General features: G+C 39.8%; 1 protein-coding gene across 2 annotated transcripts in view; it reads left to right on the plus strand.

The window, feature by feature from the left end:
• Positions 1-20,341, plus strand: part of cdin1 (CDAN1 interacting nuclease 1) — a 116,216-nt gene that overhangs the window by 30,079 nt on the left and 65,796 nt on the right. For both annotated transcript variants that reach the window (XM_059520940.1, XM_059520941.1), the window contains exons 3-6: positions 6,188-6,233; positions 7,817-7,881; positions 9,136-9,196; positions 13,560-13,632. In XM_059520940.1, coding sequence (XP_059376923.1) covers positions 6,188-6,233; positions 7,817-7,881; positions 9,136-9,196; positions 13,560-13,632 — 245 coding nt within the window. The remainder of the gene's footprint in view (positions 1-6,187; positions 6,234-7,816; positions 7,882-9,135; positions 9,197-13,559; positions 13,633-20,341) is intronic.

Below are 20,341 nucleotides of genomic sequence, written 5' to 3' on the forward strand. Positions count from 1 at the left end.
GCATAAAGAAGATCTGCAAAGTTGCCAAGACTAAAGATATATTCTTTATAAAAGTTAAGACTCAACCACACTCTTTGTAAAAATCTACGCGTTTCAGAAGGCGGGGCATAGAGGAGAAACAATAATGTACAGTAGGTGGAAAATAATGTTTTCTTAAACCACATAATACAAGATGGCGGTAGAACCGCATTTTTACAGTTAAACTCTATGCACGTGGAACAGCTGCGGGATCTCGGTCTGCTACAGAGGCCTTCACCATCACCGACCCCCACTACTGCATCTCACCCACAGAAGAGGCGCCACAAGCGGTGTGAGAGGAAGCAGAAGAGGGGTAAGCGCGGAGGTATCCGGGCTAGGCTAACGGCTAACCCACACAAGCCATCTATCCCCACCATCGTACTGGCTAACGTACGCTCGTTGGACAATAAACTGGACTACATTCGATTACTACGCTCAATTCAGGACTGTAAGAGACTGCTGTGTTTTTGTGTTCAAGGAAACATGGCTCAGCAACAGCGTTTCAGACTGCGCTATTCAGCTCGATCAGCTGACGTGCTATCGAGCGGACAGAGCTCTCGTCGCGGGAGGAAAAACCCGCGGCGGCGGGCTTTGTGTTTACATCAATGACGCGTGGTGCCGCGATACTGTTGTGATCTGCAAACACTGCTCACCCCTGGTGGAGTTTATGAATATTAAGTGCCGGCCGTTCTATCTGCCAAAGGAATATACTGCTATACTGCTAATTTCGGTGTACATTCCCACGTTCAACATTATCAGCAACAGGAATGACGAACTAAATGAACTGTACCAACAAATCAGTGAGCAGCAGACAGCACACCCCGATGCTTTTCTCATCATAGCTGGGGATTTCAACCATGCTGACTTAAAGAGTGTGTTTCCAAAAATACACCAACACATTAACTTTCCAACACGAGGTAATAACATTTTGAACTTTGTTTACACCACACAGAGAGGAGCTTACAAAGCCCTCCCCCTCCCCCACCTCGGAGCCTCAGACCACATCACTGTCATGCTAATGCCTGCATACAGACCGCTCATTAAAGTCGCCAAACCAGTTCAAAAACAGATTCAAGTGTGGCCAGAAGAATCATGAGAGGTTCTTCAAGACTGCTTCAACACAACTGACTGGGACATGTTTAAGCAGGCTGCCACATTCAATAACACCACTGACCTCCAGGAGTACTCGGAGACTGTCACGGCCTACATCAACAAATGTATTGATGATGTAACGGTCACAAAAACCATCACTGTCCAGGCCAACCAGAAGCCGTGGATGACAGGGGAGGTCTACAGACTCCTGAAGACACGGAACGCTGCCTTCAGAGCTGGAGATGAGGTGGGCCTGAGAACAGTCAGGGCCAACTTGTCTGGCGGCATCAGAGAGGCTAAGAGACAGCACTCCAGGAGGATAGCTCATCAATCCAGTGACAGCAGAGACACTAGGAACCTGTGGCAGGGGATACAGACCATTACGGTCTACAAGCCCCCACCACGGACCTGTGACAGCAACATCTCTCTGCTGAACAAGCTGAACACCTTTTTCGCTCGCTTTGAGCAACAAAACAGCACCACTATACAGAAGACTCCACCTCCTCTGACCAGGTGATGACGCTGACCCCAGACAGCGTGAGGAGATCCTTCAGCAGGATCAAAGCACGCAAAGCTCCGGGCCCTGACAACATCCCTGGGTGTGTACTAAAAGACAGAGCAGCAGAACTCACTGATGTCTTCACAGACATTTTCAACATCTCACTGAGTCAGGCTGTTGTTCCCACATGCTTCAAAACTACAACCATCATTCCAGTTCCGAAGAAGCCATCTCCATCCTGCTTCAATGACTACCGTCCTGTTGCACTTACCCCCATCCTCATGAAGTGCTTTGAACGGCTAGTCATGCACCACATCAAGTCTGCCCCCCCCCCTCCCTGGACCCCTTCCAGTTTGCATATCGGTCCAACCGCTCGACTGATGATGCCATCTCCACTACCCTCAACTCAGCACTCACACATCTGGACAAAAAGGACTCCTATGTCAGAATGCTGTTCATTGACTTCAGCTCAGCATTCAACACAATCATCCCTCAACAGCTCATTTACAAACTGATTCAGCTGGGGCTCAACACTTCGCTGTGCAACTGGCTGTTGGACTTTCTTACTGGAAGACCTCAGGCAGTAAGGGTCGGCAGCAACACATCCAGCACAATCACATTGAACATTGGGGCCCCCCAAGGATGTGTGCTGAGCCCCCTCCTCTTCACTCTGATGACTCATGACTGCACAACTTCACACAACTCCAACCTTTTTATTAAGTTTGCAGATGACACGACTGTAGTGGGTCTCATTAGCCACAAAGATGAGACAAACTACAGGAGCGAGGTGAGCCGCCTGGCCAAGTGGTGCAGTGACAACAATCTCTCTCTGAACGTGGAGAAGACGAAGGAGATTGTTGTAGACTCCAGGAGAGCACACACTCAGTACGTTCCTCTGACCATCAACGGTGCGACTGTGGAGAGAGTGAGCAGCACCAAGTTCCTGGGTGTGCACATCACAGAGGACCTCTCCTGGACTGAAAACAGCAGCACTGGCCAAGAAATCACAGCAGTGTCTTTACTTCCTCCACAAACTGAGGAGAGCCAGAGCCCCACCCCCCATCATGTACACCTTCTACAGAGGCACCATCGAGAGCACCCCCCACCCCCCACTTATATACGATGACATGCACCAGTCGCTTTGTGCAGCATTGGTCTGCTCACTACCTCATTCTCCATGGAACAGGCATCACTACTTCATCAATCAGTTAAATCAAATAACTGCTCTTTACCACTTTAATCAGACTTAATAAGCTTTTGTTTTTGCACTAAAAAACCTTTTATCTGCATTGTTGTTCACTTCATTGATTTGCTCTCTATCTGCCTTTTGCCTTGCGCTGCTTTATTTAACTTTATTTTTAATTTTATGTATTTTTTTAACATTCCCTTATAGTATACTTATATCTACATTTTATATTTGATCTAGATTTTTAGGCATTAAAGTTATCTGTATGCACCGGGGTTTGAGAGTAACGCAATTTCGATTCTCTGTATGTACTGTACATGTGGAAGAATTGACAATAAAGCAGACTTGAACTTGAACTAAACGCATTGTATTACACCAAATACACAATATAATGTTCTTTTAAACAAAATCACATGACCCCTTTAATGCTGCAAAATGCGTCTATTGCACGGCAGGCAGTCACCGGCATATGGATTTTTGGATGTTATTACTCATATATTTTAAGTAAAACTTAAGCATTGAATTAAATAAAATCTGTAAGTTTATACAATTTAACAAGGTAACACTGGAAAACCACAATGCCATTAAAGCATGTGGTTCACTTGTAAACATGCAAGTGAGCATGTAGACAGGCTGTTATCCTTCAAGATAATATGCTCACTCAATAAAATGAATAGCCAAATGAACACAGAGACTTCAATACTTGGTACACCACACACAATGACGGTAACAATCAGTCAATAGTGTTGGAGTATGAATGGGTCATTTTGAGTAGAAAATAAACTCCAGGTGTCACAAAACAGTATGTTACTAAAACAAACAACAACTAAACAACTAACAACAAAAGCAACCATAAAACAGTGTACATTTTTAATTATTCATGCCACATTGCATGTTGTGAAATATGGGATCATAACTTTGATATTTACTTAAAGAATCCTTGTAAACATAACAAACGGTTCCAGGTAAAATATACTTATGAGTTGTAACTTTAATTTCTACTTAGGCAGTTCCATTTGAATTTACTCATGCATTTAAGTAAAATAAATGAAACCTCAAGTAACTTATTGAATTAAACGTGATATTTTAAAGTAAAAAGACAAAATATTATTTGTTTGTAAAATTTACTTAACTGATGCTATCTTTTATTCAAAAAATTACTTTTTACAGTGTACAGTAGGTGGCGACAAATGACTTAGTAATTTAGTCAGTCATTCAACGTTCAAATGGCAGATTCATTCAGAAATTAGGGAAATTATTTCTTTTCTGAATGGCTTTCTGAATCATTGACTCACTTGATTCATTCAAAAGCGTGAATTCATTCAGTAACGAAGCACCGCTGTGTTGCTTGGCTTTAATTGGAACAATTTTCATCAGTGAAGTTGAGCGAATAGTCAATATTGTTTCTAAAATGTAAGTCACTTCATTTTAACTTATTGTTTATTGAACCACTGTATAAATTAAGCCTCACATTGCAATCGCGTTGATATTCGGATTAAATATCTTGGTTGTGCAATGCTGTGTACCTAAATCATATATTATTTTTTTACCGCAGTATGCATCTATAACTTTCTGTGAGTGCTGTTGCACTCATTTGTTTTATTTTGCACGAGTCTATCTCTTTCTCTTGATCCCCTGCTGTAAGTGTGACGTCAAAACGGATGTTCATGGAGAAAACTGGCTAATTATAGTCCCTGGCCATTCAATTGGTGCATCTGTAGTGTTTTCTGTCCAATCAGCACCAAGAGCAGCTCAGACGCTGAGGTGAGCAGATGAGGGTTTGGAGTGTGGGATATTCCCGTCGGATCTGTTTTCCAGGTGCACGTCCTCCGCAGGTGTTTGACATTGAGCGCCGCTGAAGATGAATGTAGCTTAGGGCCATCCGTGGAATTGAGCGGCCCTTGGGAACGCAGCTTCCTGCCATGAAAGACTCCTCTTTGAGAGGCCATGGGCTGCAGGGGGAATGTTCCTGATATCCCACAAACTCCAGCCATCATCATCATCATCCCAAACAGCCCAGCTGCTGGCGGGACTCATGCGTCAGTGTCAGTGCCAGCAGACCACCGTATGATTCATGTGCACGGACATGGATTTATACATTCAAATAAACAGATGCTTCTGTGATTCTGAAAAAATAAAGTTATGACCTAAAATAAGAAATGGATTAAATACGTGCTGCTCATTTTTTTGGCCATAAATGCATATTCACTGACTTGAATATTTGTTGTTTTCTAATCTTTCTTAGAGAAAACAAACTGATTATAATATTTGAAAAACTAGCTGCCAAATTAGTCAAATTAGAGAACATGCAGAAGAAAAAGAACATAATTCAGGAAATAATATAATCTAAAACAGGAAATGATGATGACTAATCAGATGTTAGTATATTAGTGACTGGTTTGAGCAGATTAGTTTCAGTCATCAGGAATATTTCATAGTTTGATCTGGATGTAATCTCAAAATTCATTTGTGGTTCCTCCAGAATTCAGAACTTGTGCAGAAGAGACTTTAAACTCCGTAAACTCTTGTTTTGTGGCTTTTTTGTCTTGATTTTTACATGATCGAGGAGAGAGGTGTGGAATGTAGCTGGTCGCAGGTACGATTAAACCTTGAACGTAAAATTTCAGGGAAATGTATGATTTTAAGGCCTGGAAAGTCAAAATTTAAAAGGTGACAGACTATTTCAACTATTTCAAACAACATTCTTAAGAATAATTTTTTGTGATTTATCATTCACACACACAAACACACACACACACACACACACACTATTGTGCTATTACAAATGTACTACAAATCAAATATAGTTTAGTAGTTGTGTCTGTGTGTGTCTGTCTCTCTCTCTCTCTCTCTCTCTCTCTCTCTATATATATATATGTGTGTGTATGTTTTGAAAGAAGTATCTTATGCTCATCAAGGTTTATTTGAGCAAAAAATATGTACTGTGAAAATATTTTTACAATTTATAATTGGTTTTCTATTTTAATTTACTTAATGTCATTTATTGCTGACACAAAGCTGAATTTTCATCAGCCATTACTCCAGTCTTAAGTGTCACATGACGAAGACAGAAAACCATTATTTTAAATGTACACATTTATTTATTCAGAAATAACAACACACACAGTACACATTATAAAGAACCATTTAAAATGAACTATTTAGGAGCGAGAAACCTTCAGGTACACAGATGTCTTGTGCTTGTGTGAGTGAGGTCTTGAGCTGTGACACTATATTCCTCCGGTGCTCTGTGTCTCACACAATCATCTGACCAGCTTTGCCACACTTGTTTCCATGTTCCTGCAGATTACAGGCTTTGAATCACTCCTCTTTCTTTGTCTGCGTGCAATGCATTCTGGTAATTAACTTTGTCCCTCTTTTATTTGTTCCAGTCTTCCTCCGTCCACTCTTCTGAGCATCTTCTCCCAGGAGTACCAGGTTAGAAGTTTTCTTCCTTTGTGCGGCCTGACAGCTGCCTAATTGAATGATGAATGTCCCCTTATTTCTGTGTAATTGAACTGCCAACTCTGTGATTTGTTTGGAGGATTCCCCTCGCCGACACACACACAGACACACATCGCCTGAGTCTCGGTGGACCTCTGCCAGCCCGGCCCTTCCATCTGTCTAATAACATCGAGCCGCTGCTTATTTGCTGGACCTGTAATAAATTATGCTAAACCATTATTATTCTGACAATAATAATTTCCCGGTGCAGTGTGGCTCGGTGTGCTAAATGTTTGCTGACTCGGGCTGTCTCGAGCGCTTTGGGCGTCTGACAGCGATGATGATCGATGGCACAGAACAGAGCCATTCATCATCCGGCCGACAGCTGTCACTCACTCGCTGAGTCTCCATGAATTACTCTTGTAGTTTTTAAACAAGTTGTTTTTAAGCGCCGCTCTCGCTGTCCTCGGGTTAAGACTCCGCTGAATCACATTAGAAAGGAAAGCGGGAGTCACTGTGTTTTAGTAGAAGAGGAAATGAAAGTGCAGGGCCACCTGACCCCAACGCTCCTACACGAGGATATAAGGGGAAGAGACCCTGGGCCCGTCACGGACTGGGCTTACCTTTTTATATTCAGTTATGAAACGCTACACTGATCTCAAGTACCACTGATCAATACCACTTGGCAGATGCTAGTACGTTTTGTAGTATTTGGTAGCATTTTCTTTACTCTTTACTTAAGTAACTATGTCTAAAATGGTAATATTTGATGTATTTGAGGGTCTGAGATGTGGTCTAATCAGCCAGTATTGTCTTAAATAACCTTTTATAGCATGGGATTTTGACCAAACATATCCAATCTCTATTTCTGTAAAATGTTGTATTTTTATATATATATATATTTTGGTGAAAAATTAATAAAAATATATCAATCTATTTTTTAAATACCCTAAAGCAACTATGTGAGCGTGTAAAACAAATATCTTAATATATATATTTCCAGGAGCATGTTCCTCACCTTACCTGTTTGCATCTCTGAAAATACAGTACAAACAGTGAAATATTACAGTGTAAATCAGCTGTTTTCTGTGTGAATCTCTGTTAAAGTGTAATTTATTTCTGTGATGTGCAGCTGTTTATTATTTTAATTCCCGTTTTTGTAAGTTAGTGGACTCGAACCAAACTACCATTTGATTCATATCATGAATGAGTGTGAAACAGATTCAAATGATTCAAGCACTGAGTTCAAAACAGTCTGATCAATGTTATAAAACCGCTAGGTCAGACGCACATCAGTCTAACTCCAGATCAGAACATCATTTAATCCTCCTCTGGTCTAGTTTAGTTCAGATCCAGGTGTATTTGCCTCACTTCATCTGAATTCTTTGCTCTCACATATAAATAACATCAAGTACTCCTGATAGCCATGCAGATATATTAAGATGTTAAAGCAAAGCCAGAAACACCCACTACTGTGTGTGTGTGTGTGTATACACTGCCTGATTAATGATATTTAACATACACAGGATATATAAGTGTGATTGGTTGAAGTTCCTGCTCCGATGTGTCTGTTTCAGAAAAGGATGAAGCGCAGCATGCCGAGGCATCACGCTCCTGACGTGATCAGAGCATATTATCAGAGGTGAGAAACATCTCAATATTCCTGAAACACTTTTAAAGTTGAACAATGACGTGGCTTCTTAATGCAGTGATCCAGTCCAGTGTTTAGACACTTCTGCTCCTGAATATTTATCATCTGTTCTCACCAATACATGACTTCATGAGAATACGGTTTATACACAATACATCAAACACATAACATCCCTCATGTCAATTACTCAAGAAACCAGTTGAGAATGAAATAAAGCATATCTTTCAAATATATCTAGAAGTCATTTACTGTCCTTGTTTATTATGATTATTTTATTTCACATTATAAAATTAAAGTCTGGGAGTGATGTAGCGATCAAACATAGTCAGAGTTGCCCTGTCACATCTTCAGTTATAGTTAATATTTCTCATTTGCATTGAAATATAAATAAAAAATGAGTGTGTATATATGAGACCCTGGAGCACAAAACCAGTCATAAGTGTTAGTTTTCAAAATGGAGGTTACTACATCATCTAAAAGCTGAATAAATCATCTCTCCATTGATGTGTGGTTTGTTAGGAGGACAATATTAGTCTGAGATACAACTATTTGAAAATCTGGAATCTGAGGGAGCAAAAAAATCTAAATATTGAGAAAATCATCTTTAAAGTTGTTCAAATGAAGTTCTTAGCAATGCATATTACTAATCAAACATTACGTTTTGAAATATTTACAGTAGGACATTTACAAAATATCTTGATGAACATGATCTTTACTTAATATCCTAATGACTTTGTCATAAAAGAAAAATGTATAATTTTGACCAAATGGTTTGTTGGATATTGCTACAAATACACCCCAGAGACTTGAGACTGCTTGTGTGATATATATATATATATATATTCTATAGTCTGTAGTTTTTTTTTTACTTTTAAACTTAAGTTAAACTTTTTTTTAATTTGCTAATAATTGGAGTAATTGAAGCGGAAGGCTCTTAAGGTCATGGACACTTGTTGGAGGTGGAGATACATCAGCCTTAAAACAGAAGCTCAGGTGGGACGCTGCTGTTTGTTATTCTCCCAAAAACCAAATCTGATGAAACCAGATGACCTGACTTTAACAAACACGCTGGTATCTGAAGGACAGCTGCGTTACTGCTGGTGATCTGTGAGGGCTTTGTGGTTTGAGGTTAATGATGGGCCTCGTCTGCTTTGGGTTTCGGAGCCGTAGAGGCTGAATCCATCAGGGAGGCTGACATGTCCTGGCTTGCTGACTCTCTTCTCTGTTGTTCTGTGTGTAATGAAGGTACCGCAGCGAAGCCAAGACTCGTCCTTCAGCCCCTCTGCTGCTGGAGCTCGCCCACCAGGTACTGTGTTATTCTCCAGAAAACATTATTACGATTCCCAGTCTGTTAGTACTTACAAAGATTGGGCTAATGGTTCGGCCTATTAACCACTGATTCAGTGCAATTATCCTTCTTGGAAAAATAGCTGAGTGTCATTATCATAAGTGACATTCATAAATGCGTCTGCGCTCTATTATTGACACGGAGGTCAGTGGTTAATATCTGTGTTTATTTTTATTGTATTTTATTATTTTCATGTAGTTTATATTTTAATAATCAGAAGTATGACTAATCATTTAAACTAATATTTGAATGATAGTAGGGCTCTGTTAAATTTAAGTCATAAATTCTGTGTTGTCTGTTGTCAGCTGGGTTCACTGTTTTATGGTTTAATACAAACTGATCAAAAACAGAGCTAATAAAGTGAATGCATCAAACATTAAAATATGATCAAATAAAACTTAAACATGTATTTATTTTTTTTGGTAAACAAAGTGCTGCACAACAGGTTTACAGATTAATTAAACATGTACAAAACAGTGTGAAAGTAAAAGGGACACTTTATTAAAAGCCTGTCTTTATAATATGTTATATAAGTTAACTTAAAGGCTTTAACTTTACAGTATATTATTTCATGATTAAATGTGACGGTTACAATACTCGCCTGTTTTATAAAAGTATGATTTATAACAGTATGAACTCCATGGATATCTTGACATTAAGGTCTTAGAGTGGTGTTTTACTGGAAAGTGACCGTACACAGTCTCCATGTGAGAACGGTTTTATAATCCGCTCCTTGAGGATTGTCATCTTTCAAACAGCAGTAAGATCTCATTATTGGATTATATGACTGATTGGTTTATAATGTTTCAGATGTAAAAGGTTTTCCAGTCAGCTTACGTGTGAAACTGACATTAGCCTCGCAAAAACACTCAGATAGGAACAATCAAGTAGTAAGATAAAGGACAGATCTTAAATAAAGAGTCTAGATATACATTTAAAATATAAACATAATTTATTATAATATAAGTGGTAATTTTAAATGTATTTGGGACTATTCATGAGATGAAATACTATATTATGATGCTTTTTTAATAAGTGTTATGAATGAAGTATTTGTTGGTAATGAGTGAGGGAGCACAGGAACTGTTGTAGGTTTGTGTTTCATGATAATGCCTTCAGATCTCTGTACAGAACTGATGAAGGATCTGAGTGCTCTTCCTCATAAGTGTCTAATGACTCAGTTTAATGCACTACTTCACATTTACACTGTGCTCTCGTGGCGCTCCGCTCGCCGCTAATTGCTAGTCATAGCGCTTTATAGCACAATATATAAGGCCAACTGATCTGCACTATAAACACTGATGAGAATTAGAGCCTGTCCTGATCTGACACACAAACAGACGTGAATCCAGTCCAGTCAGAATGAGAGTCCAAACAGCTGATAAAAACATCACAATAATCCACAGCACTTCAGTCCATCAGTGAACATCTGAAGAAGACAAAAGATGAAACATCCAGCATTAAGATGTTTTTAACTCAAATATGAGTCTATAATCCATAATAACACTTCCTCCAGTGAAAAGGTGTTCTGGTCTGAATCAGGAGAGAAATCTGCACAGATCAAGCAGCATTTAAACTAATATTTGAGAGACAACACTTGGAGGAAGTGTTATTAAATCATCTTTCAAATTAAAATTAGATTTATGTCAGTTGTTACTGTGATGTTAAAATAAGATAAAATTGATGTGACTGAAATAGATGTTTTAAGTACAGTGAACTGAATATAAGCTCGTTCCGTTAGTTTAACATGATGATGGTGTTGGATGCGGTGGAGCAGATGAAGACGTCTGAGGAGTAACTGAACCCCAAGTGTGTGGATCACACGTTGTGATTGATTAGTGATCCGCTGGTGTCTGTGTGTGGGTCACACGTTGTGATTGATTAGTGATCCGCTGGTGTCTGTTTGTGGATCACACGTTGTGATTGATTAGTGACCCGCTGGTGTCTGTTTGTGGATCACACGTTGTGATTGATTAGTGATCCGCTGGTGTCTGTTTGTGGATCACACGTTGTGATTGATTAGTGACCCGCTGGTGTCTGTTTGTGGATCACACGTTGTGATTGATTAGTGATCCGCTGGTGTCTGTGTGTGGATCACACGTTGTGATTGATTAGTGATCTGCTGGTGTCTGTGTGTGGATCACACGTTGTGATTGATTAGTGATCCGCTGGTGTCTGTGTGTGGATCACACGTTGTGATTGATTAGTGATCCGCTGGTGTCTGTGTGTGGATCACACGTTGTGATTGATTAGTGATCCGCTGGTGTCTGTGTGTGGATCACACGTTGTGATCGATTAGTGATCCGCTGGTGTCTGTGTGTGGATCACACGTTGTGATCGATTAGTGATCCGCTGGTGTCTGTGTGTGGATCACACGTTGTGATTGATTAGTGATCCGCTGGTGTCTGTGTGTGGATCACACGTTGTGATTGATTAGTGATCCGCTGGTGTCTGTGTGTGGATCACACGTTGTGATTGATTAGTGACCCGCTGGTGTCTGTGTGTGGATCACACGTTGTGATTGATTAGTGACCCGCTGGTGTCTGTGTGTGGATCACACGGTGTGATTGATTAGTGATCCGCTGGTGTCTGTGTGTGGATCACACGGTGTGATTGATTAGTGACCCGCTGGTGTCTGTGTGTGGATCACACGTTGTGATTGATTAGTGATCCGCTGGTGTCTGTGTGTGGATCACACGTTGTGATTGATTAGTGATCCGCTGGTGTCTGTGTGTGGATCACACGTTGTGATTGATTAGTGATCCGCTGGTGTCTGTGTGTGGATCACACGTTGTGATTGATTAGTGATCCGCTGGTGTCTGTTTGTGGATCACACGTTGTGATTGATTAGTGATCCGCTGGTGTCTGTGTGTGGATCACACGTTGTGATTGATTAGTGATCTGCTGGTGTCTGTGTGTGGATCACACGTTGTGATTGATTAGTGATCCGCTGGTGTCTGTGTGTGGATCACACGTTGTGATTGATTAGTGATCCGCTGGTGTCTGTGTGTGGATCACACGTTGTGATTGATTAGTGATCCGCTGGTGTCTGTGTGTGGATCACACGTTGTGATTGATTAGTGATCCGCTGGTGTCTGTTTGTGGATCACACGTTGTGATTGATTAGTGATCCGCTGGTGTCTGTGTGTGGATCACACGTTGTGATTGATTAGTGATCCGCTGGTGTCTGTGTGTGGATCACACGTTGTGATTGACTAGTGATCCGCTGGTGTCTGTGTGTGGATCACACGTTGTGATTGATTAGTGATCCGCTGGTGTCTGTGTGTGGATCACACGTTGTGATTGACTAGTGATCCGCTGGTGTCTGTGTGTGGATCACACGTTGTGATTGATTAGTGACCCGCTGGTGTCTATTTGTGGATCACACGTTGAGTATTGATTAGTGATCCGCTGGTGTCTGTGTGTGGATCACACGTTGTGATTGATTAGTGACCCGCTGGTGTCTGTTTGTGGATCACACGTTGAGTATTGATTAGTGACCCGCTGGTGTCTGTTTGTGGATCACACGTTGAGTATTGATTAGTGATCCGCTGGTGTCTGTTTGTGGATCACACGTTGAGTATTGATTAGTGATCCGCTGGTGTCTGTGTGTGGATCACACGTTGTGATTGATTAGTGATCCGCTGGTGTCTGTGTGTGGATCACACGTTGTGATTGATTAGTGATCCGCTGGTGTCTGTGTGTGGATCACTAATCAAGCAGATGAAGACGTCTGAGGAGTAACTGAACCCCAAGTGTGTGGATCACACGTTGTGATTGATTAGTGATCCGCTGGTGTCTGTTTGTGGATCACACGTTGTGATTGATTAGTGATCCGCTGGTGTCTGTGTGTGGATCACACGTTGTGATTGATTAGTGATCCGCTGGTGTCTGTGTGTGGATCACACGTTGTGATTGATTAGTGATCCGCTGGTGTCTGTGTGTGGATCACACGTTGTGATTGATTAGTGATCCGCTGGTGTCTGTGTGTGGATCACACGTTGTGATTGATTAGTGATCCGCTGGTGTCTGTGTGTGGGTCACACGTTGTGATTGATTAGTGATCCGCTGGTGTCTGTTTGTGGATCACACGTTGTGATTGATTAGTGATCCGCTGGTGTCTGTGTGTGGATCACACGTTGTGATTGATTAGTGATCCGCTGGTGTCTGTTTGTGGATCACACGTTGTGATTGATTAGTGATCCGCTGGTGTCTGTGTGTGGATCACACGTTGTGATTGATTAGTGATCCGCTGGTGTCTGTGTGTGGATCACACGTTGTGATTGATTAGTGACCCGCTGGTGTCTGTGTGTGTCGTCAGGTGGACCTGTCTCCGGCTCTCCTGGCCCGTCTGATGGTGGAGTGTTTCCTGGAGGAGCGCCAGGCTTCAGTCGGTGAGTAGACCAGTTGTTTTCCTAATGAGAGACAGACCTGCGGCACATGAGTGACGATTAAGTGTCGTGCAGGCCTTAACTGCTGCTCAGATCATTTCTCCTGAGCATCACTCTCACTGCATCAGACACACACCCAGCAAAAAACGCATGCAGTGATCCAGGTGTTTCAGATGATGCCACACAAGTCTGCGCATTTGACATTTTCTCTTCTCACGTAACTCCAACTTTTACAAGTAAAAATGTCACGGAAATACCAGATAATTCCACTTTTATTTAAAAAAAATAGCTTGCAGTTTCTAAGTGAAAGCAAATCAATCAACATCTTCAATTTTGTAGTCGTTCATTGAATTTGAGGAACATATGCTCAGTTGGCAGCTTTATATGATCCTATGTAGTCTATATCCAAATATATTGCTACAGTGTTATTTTAGTATAATCAAAATGCTATTATAGTTTTTAGTAAATTCATTTTTAATTGTATGCTTCCATAACACAAGGATTATTGGAGTACTTTACAAGAAATGACTCCTTTCAGTTTTTGTACTTTTAAAATTAGTGTGTTACCATTTGGGAAATGTACTATCAATTTCTGAGTGAAAACTGTTTCAAAGTAACTCCAACACCAAATTTAGGACATTGCTCATCTATTATTATTATTATTATTATTTCTTGTTGAACCAATAGAAGACTATTATCTATAGTGGAAAATAAGTCATCCATTTTTTATTGTACATACTGTTGTGATGCATACATTTACTTTAATAAATGCTATTTTAGATTTTTAGGTTTAGTTAGATATTTGGTTAGTTTTTGATTTTGACAATATGATGGTAATATTGGTCATTTATCAGTTAATTTCTATAACACAACAAGTTATCTTATTGGTATGGTGCATAATTTCATTATTGGTTCATCAGTATCCAGCGCTGCATGTACAGGAGAAAATATATCTTTGTGTATCAGTGCGTGTGTAGGGGTGTCTTAGAGCACCAATATAAACATTTAAGCCAATATATCAATATGTGATGATTAATATTGCGTTTGCCAAAATAATTGGCTAGTCATTTGTGTTCAAATTGAGCAAAAAAGATATTGCTTTATCACACAATTCCAACAAACTATTTAGAAAACAAAAGATTACTTTGTTTAAAATCTGATATTGATTTCATGATATACATGATATACATATATTTCAAAAATACATAAGAAAAAGCTTGAATTAATAGGGGTGATAAACTTTTTTTTATCTTTTTTTAAAAAACGCCATTTTTATGATAATTGTTGTTGTTGTGTTCTGGTGATAACTGTTGATGGTCGTAATAATAAATCAGAACTGTTTTGTCTCTTAATGCTTCAGGTGAAATTTGTCCTTCAAACATAGTAATGCATAGGAGTCAAGCTTTGCTCCTGAAAGATACATTAGTGTGTGTGTGTGTGTTTCTGTAGTTTTTAGCGGCTGGGTGTCAGTTGAAGTATTCAATGCTTGTCCTCTGAGCGTTCATTGAATACAGACCCACACAGCAACCGCCATCTTCCTCTCCATTCACACACACACACACACACACACACACACACACACACACACACACACACAGAAGTACAGTGCGTTAGACACATGTGCTAGATTTAATCAGCAGAGAGATTCCAGTGCTTGTGTGCACTGCGCAGTCGTGTGTCAAAGTCAAGCGTGTGATTACTTTGGAGTGCTGTTATCCACTGCTTGTCGAAACACTCCTGTCGTGTGTAGAACAAGGCAATACCGTGTGACGGAGCCCACCCTCAGTCTGCTGGAAACTCATTATAAATCACAAGACTGCGCTGACCTAATGCTGTGGCCAACAAAAGGCCTGATCTGTTTAGTTATGGTGGATCATCTCTCTGATAAAGCTGAATAAAGCACAAACACTGTACAGCACGACACACTCTTTACTACTTTTGTAACCTACCATAAAAAAAGCAGATTTAGGGAGAATGTCCAATAATATTTCAGTTTCTCAGACTTTTTTGTGTTGATTCATTAAGTATAATGATCTTCTGGACAAACTTTGGGTGAAGTGGCTTCTTACAGTAATCATTGGATATAACTTGTTTTGCACATGCATGTTATTATGTTGTACTTGTATTTAAAAATACTTGCAATCTATAATTAAGTTCTGCACACCTATGATTACACCTACACATACCTCTTAAACCAACCCATTCCACTAAACGTCCATAAACTCATCCAAATCCAACCTTAGTAGCAGTGCTTGGGCAGAATAAATACATTGTATTTATCATTTATGTTAGTACATACTAGATAAATATATACCCTTATATAAAGGGTGACCACGCTTTCTAACCCTAGCAATAGAGTAATAGATTTAAAATGCATTTATTTCATACTAAGTATAGTTCAAATCTATTAACATATTGCTCAAGACTTACTGCTATAAAAACTCTAATTAAACTTTATTATTATTATGGAGTACTACTTGTGCACAATGCACATTTCTTAATGTTAAGCCTAAAATGCATTTTAATGTCAGTATCGATGATTCTATGATTTTTGAATAATATCAGTCTTTAAATGCTAGATATTTAAAGTGTACTTGAAGTATACTTCCAATAGTTCCACTTTAGCACAATAAAATAGTTTAGTTTGACTATAGCCCTTCTTTGAATTAAAGTGCATTAAGGATCAAATTAGTAGTTCCAATTTAGCAGACTACACCAGTTTAGTACACTAAAAGTACATTTTTATTAATTACTAAAAAGGTAAATGTATTTGTAGTATCCTTAGCATTAAATAAATGTCTTTCAAATACATTTAATTTATTTGTCACTCTAGGGATTAGACACTGAAATCTGCATTGCAGTAATTTTTCAAGAAAAACATTATTGATCTTTATTTTTTTTTTAATGTTGTTTTAACAACTTTTACTGCAATCATACAATAGGAGTGACTGAAATCACATTATTCAGTCGGTCAAATGCTCAACCCTTTCACACCAGCCACAGTCTGGCCTAAAGTGTCAGTTCTGCTCGTATGAAGCATCTTCATCCTGGACTGGATCATTTCAAGTTAAACTAGTTATTCAGACGAATGTAGAATCTGTTACAGACTCACTAATCTTAAACCACATGTCCGATTCAAATGGAAGATACATGTATTTACTAATAAGATAACTTCTTGGATGAATTGGATGTGCTCCTCTCAACCTTTCCTGAGGATGGTACTCCCCTAGTTATGCTTGGAGACTTCAGCATCCTCCTAGATAAACCTCTGTCTGCAGACGTCCACACTCTGCTTGCCTCTCATGATCTCAACCGTTTAACCACAACTCCTACTTTCAAATTTAGTTGACAAACATTTTTTATCATAATGTTCATCAACAACTTTTTTTTTTCACTGACGATAACGAGCTAAAACTTTTTTAATGTCAAAAACTGACAGAAATATATTGACATTTTTATCAATGAATAAAAATGCGACACAAATTTGACACAACATTTAAGTCAAAAGACTAAGACTAAAACTAAATCAAAATTTGCTGTCAAAATTAACACTAGTATGGTGCAAATCTAAAAATTCTACTGACCATAATGTGTATCAGTCACTCCTCTCTTCCTTCTCTACTAATGTCTTCACTGCTAAAAGGACATACTACCATAACAAAATTAACAATTCGTCTAACTCTCGCATGCTTTTTAAATAATTTTCCTTGCTCCTTTGTCGTCCTCCTTCCCTTCCTGCATCAACTCTAATATGCCACGTTCTTCATTGCTAAAATTAAAAATATCAGTGCACAATTTTCCACACCACAATCCGTCAAAGTACTCATTTACATCCTTCTCTTCACTCTCTGAGACAGAAGTCTCCAAACTCATCCTTTCTAATCATCCTACTACTTGCCCACTTGATCCTATTCCATCTCATCTCCTTCAAGCCATTTCTCCTGCAGTTGTACCTGCACTCACTCACATCATTAACACATCCCTTCACACTGGTGTTTTTCCCTCAGCATTTAGACAGGCTCTTATAACTCCACTACTTAAGAAACCCACCCTCAACCCATCTCTTTTAGAGAACTACAGACCAGTTTCCCTTCTTCATTTCATTGCAAAAACACTTGAACGAGCTGTGTTCAACCAAGTTTTTACATTTCTCACACACAACAACCTCCTTGACAGCAACCAATCTGGCTTCAGAAGTGGGCATTCAACTGAGACGGCCTTGCTCTCAGTTGTTGAAGCTCTGATACTGGCAAGAGTGGAATCCAAATCTTCAGTACTTATCCTGCTTGATCTGTCCGCTGCTTCTGACACGGTTAACCACCAGATCCTCCTATCAACCCTACTGGCAAAAGGCATCTCAGGAACCACACTTCAATGGTTTGAGTCTTACCTACCAGATAGGTCCTTCAAATGGCGCTTTTCCATTACCAGTACCAGCTCGACTCGCCTCTTCTGGGCTCGGCTCACTTTTTGCTCTGTTTTCCATTGCAGATAGTACCTCCACAATAGTACTTTGTCAGCATAGCGACGCCGCAGGAAACTGCTGTGACGTAATCTTCTATGTGACACACACCCGCTACCCACACACACAGGACAATGGAGGAAATCGAGTATATGCTGTTTTTGATCCTCGGGAAGTGGCTCTTTCTCAAAGCAAGAAGACAAACGTTGTTTCTGGAGAGGCTGAGGGCAGCAAAACGAAACTGCTGGCAGGGTTATTCAGGATACTCTGTCTGGCGTGTGCAATGATGACGCAGTAAATAGTGACGATTCTCTCTGACCAATCAGCACTCTGCCGTGTTTTCACGTCACATTTTAGTATCGCCTCAGCTCGCTCAGAACCTCGCCGGAGGTGATACAAAAAAAAGTACCTGGAAGCAGGTACAGGTACAACTTTTACATGGTGGAAAACCAAACAAAGGCGAGTCGAGTCCAGGCGAGCTGTTGCTGTGTATTGAATGTTTATTCAACATCATGAAGATCGGGCCTTTCTTTGGGAACATCTTGCACAACTCCTTGTTCTAGCTCTTGTTCTGTCCAGGCTGGACTATTGCAATGCCCTCTTGGCAGGTCTTCCAGCCAGTTCTATCAAACCTTTACAATTAACCTTGAACGCAGCAGCAAGATTAATTTTTAATGCACGTCATGTCTGTTTATCACTTAACTTCCAATAACTTCTTGCATAAAATTCAAGGCATTAATGTTTGCCTACAAAACTACCACTGGCTCTGCACCCATTTACCTAAATGCATTACTTCAGACTTATGTGCTTCTAGAAGTTCTTGTGTTCTGCAAGTGAACTACACTTGATTGACTTATAGTCCTGAAAATACGGTATATGATAAAAAAAACTTGCTACATGTGGTGCGTTAATCTAAGTGATACTTGTTATAGTATTTGTATATCATTGTTGATTTTTATTGCTTCCATTGTCCTCATTTGTAAGTCACTTTGGATAAAAGCGTCTGCTAAATGTAAATGTAATGCATTGTAAATGTGTATTTTGACATGCCATCTTCTTCTCCAGTGACCAGTCTTTACCGCGGCACTGAACTCCTTTAATTAATGAATCTCTCTGTGTGAATATTAGACTTTTGTAATGTGTTGCTTTTATCAGACAATGCCTGGATAATTGTCTTTGCTGGCAATTAGCTAACAGGTTTGTCCGGCGCTATCGGCAAGCGCATCCATCACTCCCGTCTCTCTCTGTGTTTCCTGCCAGCACATGGATCAATAGCCTCATATACGCCAGCCGTGGCCCTCGCACATCACCATCTTTTATTTTCTTTCATTCCTTTCTTCCCTGTTTGCATTTAAGAGACCCAGAAATTGTGCCTTTGGGACGGCTGAATATATATCCACTCACTTCAGCGGGATCAATAGAGAGTTTGAGATTGTTTCTGAAGTCTTTTCTCCGGTGAGTGTTGTGTCCGTGTTTTCCCAGACCGGGCCAGATGGATGCGCATGTAAATAAATCAATATGTTCAGGGCATTTCAAGCACATATCGAATATGATATCAACATCTATAATCCTTCCTCTCCTGCAGACGTCTGGGAGGGGATCTTCTAAACGCCAGAGTTTCCTAGAAAGGCTTTCCTGCGATTTTACTCCAGTCTCTTTGGTTCTTTGTGGCTTTTGGCCAGACGGCTTGTGTTTTAAATGAGATTGTTACATTCTGGCTCTATTCACAAACATCTTTTTATTTCTTTAAAGGCATTTGTTCCTGGATATCCAGTGAGTAGTTCCTGCGCTTATGGCATTGAGGTTGATGACTAACAGAAGCAGTGCTCATTTTAACTGCATCTTTTAAAGTCAGATTATTTTTCCATTTCTCTCCCACATTGTGTGTTATTAGATGGCCACTGGTTTGATGAGTTGACCATTGACCTGCTCATTTTAGACTTTACGTGCAAACAATGAAACCATACTGTTGACGAAAACAATGAGAAAAATAACACTGCTAGCTATTATAAATAATGCATCAAAGATTTTAGAAAAGAAACAGGAATAGGATTATTTCAAATAACCAAATCATATTCTTGAATGTTTGCTTGAGCTAAGGCTGATTCAACCAAACCAATCTTATATGAGATAGATGCACAACATAAACATACAAAGTACAACTTACAACGGCACAAAAAGGATGAGATTGGACAAGTGAACTTAAGCTTGTTAGTCAACAACATACAACGTTCTATTACAGAAGTGTAA

The sequence above is a fragment of the Carassius carassius genome, chromosome 32 (assembly GCF_963082965.1).
Source record: "Carassius carassius chromosome 32, fCarCar2.1, whole genome shotgun sequence".
Taxonomy (NCBI): Eukaryota; Metazoa; Chordata; class Actinopteri; order Cypriniformes; family Cyprinidae; genus Carassius; species Carassius carassius.